Genomic DNA, 5,000 nt, shown 5'->3' on the forward strand with positions numbered 1-5,000 from the left:
ATTTAACAAGTTGTACTTTACTAGTTTTTAATAATCTTAGGTTTGTTGTAGACGTTAGATATGGAGGCCATCATTGTATTTGGGTGTTTTCTTAATATCATTTATAAATACATGTGTGCTATTGTGAGATATCGATATTATTGTGTATGTATTTTCAGACGTACACAAGTATATTTCTTATTGTTCATGGTATTTCTATGGACATGTAAGTATGAGGATGAGAGAGTATTATTGTATCCACATTTACATGTGTATTCATGTCAAATTGTATCTGTCTAGCCTCTGTGTCTGAACTTCCCAAACAAACTATGCATTCAAATCTTTGTTGTTAGTGATAGGAAGAAGGTAAATTATACTCCTTAGTGACATTAAAGTGTTATTTTCTCTCATAGAGAAATGCCATGATTGTTTACAGTTCAATAAGCTTTTTGTGTTTGTTGCTTTGTATACATTTTTTTTTCGCTATAGACCTACATATAAATTTTATCTCAGGTACATAGACTATTCCAAAGAAATCTTTAGCAGAAGGAAAAATGCTTAGCTTTTATTGTGTTTACTGGGGAATGTAGAAAGGTAGAGGCTTTAGAGGATTTCAAGTGGTAATTATAATATTCTGTCTCTTCTTGTGTTCTTAGATAGTGTATATAACCTTCATTTTTTTGCCACTTTTTCTCCAGGATGATTCAGCCGGATAAATATCTTTACAGATATTTTGTAAGCAAGGATTTTTTGTAATAGGATTGTGATAATCAAAAGGATATAGGGATTGCCTTTTGAGAATTGATTTTGAAATATCAAGTTTACGTTGATTTATGTGACTTGTCCTAAACAGTTTGCAGTTTTATGCAAGCTGAGATCAGTTCTCCCCGACAGTTCCAAGGAGTGTTAAGTTGTTCAGCTTGTGGGAGAAATATGACCTGTAATGATCAGAAATATTGATGTCTTTCCCTAAGGCTTTTTATGTTTTTTTTTATCATATGAAAGGTTTTTATTTTTTTTCTATTAGCTATTCTCCTTTAATTCTGTGAATATAGTAAATTCCTTCATCCCTTTAGCTCTCTCAGTATTTTTAGACATTTCAATTATATATTGATATTAAAGAATAAAATTGCTGGTGGAATACTAAGCTGGTGTGTCAACTCCCACTCATTAGCCCATGCACTGGTGTTGGCTTGTATTTGGGCTAGATTCATTCACTTTTACTTCTTGTTATGGCATTTGAAACTTTTTTTATTTACATGTATATTAGATGCACCCCTATTTAAGCAGGGCATAAGTATAATTGGCCCCACCTATTTATATAAGACAGAGGATGATCTTTTGGGCCACTTTTTAGGGGAAAAGTTAGATCAAATGTGGCACATACTTTACATAAAGTATAAGGTTGTTGAATGATTAGCAGAACTGGAGATAATGCATTTATCTGATTAGTTTTCAAACATTGCAAGAAGAGGGAAAAGAACTAGGTCATTTCCATATATTTTTGTGGGATTCTGCATTGGAAGGCACTGTGGAAGTTTCTTGTGTAGTCATCTGTGTCAGTTGAATACACAGTTGATATGTGTGTAAGAAAAAAATATAAAAAAGATATATAAAGTGTATCATTGATATAGGCTGGAATGCATTTCACAAATTGCAAAAAGAAAGATAGATTTAACATATATGTATAGGTACTTAATGTGTTCGCATCAAATTTCTAAAGTTTGTGAAATGCACCAGTGTTTTAGCATAAGTTGTTTCCCATTGCCATATGTGAGATGTTATAGTTCATTTAATTACATACTTACAGACAGGTGCAGAGGATTTGGTAAGGCACATTTTTAAGCAGTCATTAGGAATGTATGGTATAGCTACATGTATCTATGAATATGCATGGTAAATGTCCACCACTCTGCGTGGTTGCCGCATCAGCTCTCTTAATCCTAGCCAATCTTCAAGACTTCTTCCTTGGTCTTTTGTGTCGCACAGTTGTCAAGTGTTGTTTGTTTTTTAGGATTGCATCATTTTGGTAACTTGGAACAGTGAAGTTGGATTCTTCTCTTAGGCTTAAAGAGTGTAGCAGATGTTTTTTTTTATTGATTTACAAAAGCTGCACCAAGGCACCTTTTTATTCTAAAGTCACTGTTTTGTTATTTTCTTTTCTTTTAATAATGTGTCATTATCATTTGCATTTTCTGTTCTTAAACTATTCAGTTGTTTGGTTTGGTATTGATTTGATTATATATACAGGTGATGTAGATGAAAATTTTATTTTTTCAGAATTTTCTTTTACAGTCAACCAAAGATGTCACCTCTGATTTTGTAATTTTTAAAAGATTATGAAATTCTCTTCTTAGTACTCGTTTTTTAATTTATTTATTCATCCATTTTTTCATTCTTACTATTCCTCAAAAAAGCTAGTAGTTGGTCTACTATTTATTTAATAGAAAATTTTTGGAAAAAAGAACTTGACACTTGGTTAGACTTTGCACTTGTAGTTCGGTCCGCACACAGCACTGATAGGTGTAGCAGTTGTCTGGCACAGAGTGAGCACATGTTACCTGAGCACTTGTTAAGAAAACTGGATATTTTCATCGTATCCAGTGTTGTGTCTAGCTTAAGGGTCTTGGAGATTGATGTCATTGTTGAAGTTTGAAGATTCTGAAGAGGGTAAAAGCTTATAAACTTGGTGTTTAGAGAAATTAAAAGGTAAAGGTAATGGTTTGCAATTTCTTTTTCTTTTTCTTTTTGTGAAGGAAATGATCTGTTTCAGAGTTTTAATGTTGTTTTTGGTTTTATTAGGATGACAGTATTGTGATCTACATGGTAAGGAACATTATGGGAAAAACACAGTGCACGACTGAAAAAAATCCAAATAGATTTTTTAAACTGGGAAAAGTTATTTCAGTGACCCAGTATATTTTCTTTTTGCCATTTAATGTGTCATTGATATGGCAAATGAATCCATTATTTGATTTTTGTCTCTTCTCAAAGTTTGTCTTCTTGTCAGTGAAAGCTTTGGTATGAGTCATGACTCTTGGCCTTCACCACACTTTATTGCCAGTTTCACATGAGAAAAGTTTGGGGTTTTGAGGCCAAGGTTTCTTAACACCAGCCCAGTTTCTATGAATGTTTATTTTCATCTGAGGGCATTGAGGTGCTCCGCCTCTTGGTTGCCTGCATGTGCAACATAAGCATGTTTAGAAATTCCACACCTTTGTGATGGAGGAATTACATTTGTCTTTGAGGAGTAAAGAAATCTCTTCTGTCTTGAAAACCTGAGTTGCAGGAAGTTTTATGCATGTCTTGATCAATTAGTTTTCAATGAGATTGATTGGTTCTCTTTGACCTGGATTAGGACCTATGGGCAAAGGTAGGAAGAAGCGTCTTCTTTTCTTTTACCATGTGCACACCTAGGTTATATTGTCCGTAGTCTCCTCATGAGGACCTCTGTAATGCAATTACAGTGTAGTGTTTGTGTTAAGAGACTTTCGCAGGTCATGGACCGAACCTGTGGGTATAGAAGTCTGGAAGTCCCTCTCCTTTTTTTCTTATCAGGCTCTATTTGTGATGGTGTGTATGTTTTTCTCTTGTGAGTTTATTATGAAGTTGGTATTGGTATTTCAAGCTCATTTTTGTTGTGTGTATTAATCAGTCATATGAAAGATCTTTGTTGAATTGTTTTTTTTTTTTAATCTTTTATCTCCAACACTTTTTCTGTAATTATATTGAAAGTTTTTCAAAGATACACTACAGTTATACATAGAGAAGGCTACATTTTCTTCAGTTAGATCTTAGATACTAGTGTGTTCACTCTTGATTTTTATTTTAGATTTTTTTATTCTCATATAAATTTAAATTTTTCATTCTCCCACTTCCGTACAAATTTTTGCTAATTATTGATAATATTTTTGGCTCTAACATTGATTTGAGTAAAATTGGATTTTAAAATTTGCTGAGTGCATAATTTTCTATACATTTATGTAAAGATTCTTACCTTTTCATTAATTGGTTTAGTGTCTCTCAAATGCTTGTGATGGCTTTTCATTTGTTTTGATTTTTGCTACTAATAAACAGTATTTGCTTTGCAAAAGATTTTTGTACAAATGGTTGTCTCCCTTTTTATTTTATATATTTGTATATTTCTTTGTTTTATCTATTTATATATTTCTTTGTTTTATCTATTTATATATTTATTTATTCATTATTTTATTGTGGCTTGTAGAACCTATGATAAGCTTCAGGTATTTGATAGTGATAGTTATGCCCTGGCTTTGTTCAACTCCTCTTCCCCCAAGCCCTAGGGTTAATGGGGGGAGGGTTGACGTCTGCCCTGCCTAGCAAGCAAAGTGGGCAATGGGATCCTGTAGGGACCCTTGGGACATGGTTAGGTAGGTGCCAACTTAGCCTAAGGTGTGTGGTGTAAAACCTCTTGGAACCTTGTATGCATTACTAAGGAAGGTGGCAGAGACAGCATCCATCCAATGACTGCCGAAGGATACTCATCTGAGCCATCTGGTGGGGGGGGGGGGGGGGGCATAGAACAGCCACTCTTTATTACAGGAGGATCAATTGCTGCTTCTGTGAAAGGAAATGAAGCTTCTGAAAGTTGAGATGGCTGCCCTCTCAGAGGTGAGAAAACATGGTAGCAGTACAGGTAGTGAAGGTCATTTCATTTATTACTCAGGCTGAAGCAAAGGGTCCCATCTCATGGGGATAGTTATGTCCATCTCCAGCAGACTGCAGCAGATATTGGTTGTTGAGTTTGCTGCAGTCTGTGAGGGGATAATGATATTGAGACTGAAGCATTTATTTGGGTTCAAGTCTCTCATTGTTTTGGTCAAGCCTGCCGACATGAACGTAAACTTGATTTGAAAGAAGTGTTCTTAACCCACTATTCACTGGTATATTTTAAGCTGAAAATATTAGTTTCTGGGTGGCTTTATAATCAGCGCGTGGGGCTGGCCCAGAATCTGCCTGTGTGCCAGCTGCGGCCCACGACAGAATCGAAGCCCAAGCTC

The 5,000-nt window shown here is 34.8% G+C and overlaps 1 protein-coding gene across 30 annotated transcripts in view; it reads left to right on the forward strand.

Moving 5' to 3' along the window:
• The window catches only part of Csp (Cysteine string protein), a 51,132-nt gene that overhangs the window by 15,577 nt on the left and 30,555 nt on the right, over positions 1-5,000 (forward strand). For 11 of the 30 annotated variants that reach the window (XR_011399433.1, XR_011399434.1, XM_070136357.1 and 8 more), the window contains one exon: positions 2,782-2,805. The exons of 15 other annotated variants lie outside the window; for them this stretch is intronic. Coding sequence is in view for 13 of the 15 variants with exons in the window: in XM_070136357.1 (XP_069992458.1) it covers positions 2,782-2,805 (24 nt within the window). In the remaining 2 variants the exon portion in view is untranslated. Of the gene's footprint in view, positions 1-1,789; positions 1,808-2,781; positions 2,806-5,000 lie in introns of all 30 variants that reach the window. 4 more of the 30 variants (XM_070136356.1, XM_070136366.1, XM_070136369.1 and 1 more) reach the window with 1 other exon arrangement.

The sequence above is a fragment of the Penaeus vannamei genome, chromosome 22 (genome assembly GCF_042767895.1).
Source record: "Penaeus vannamei isolate JL-2024 chromosome 22, ASM4276789v1, whole genome shotgun sequence".
NCBI classification, from domain to species: Eukaryota; Metazoa; Arthropoda; class Malacostraca; order Decapoda; family Penaeidae; genus Penaeus; species Penaeus vannamei.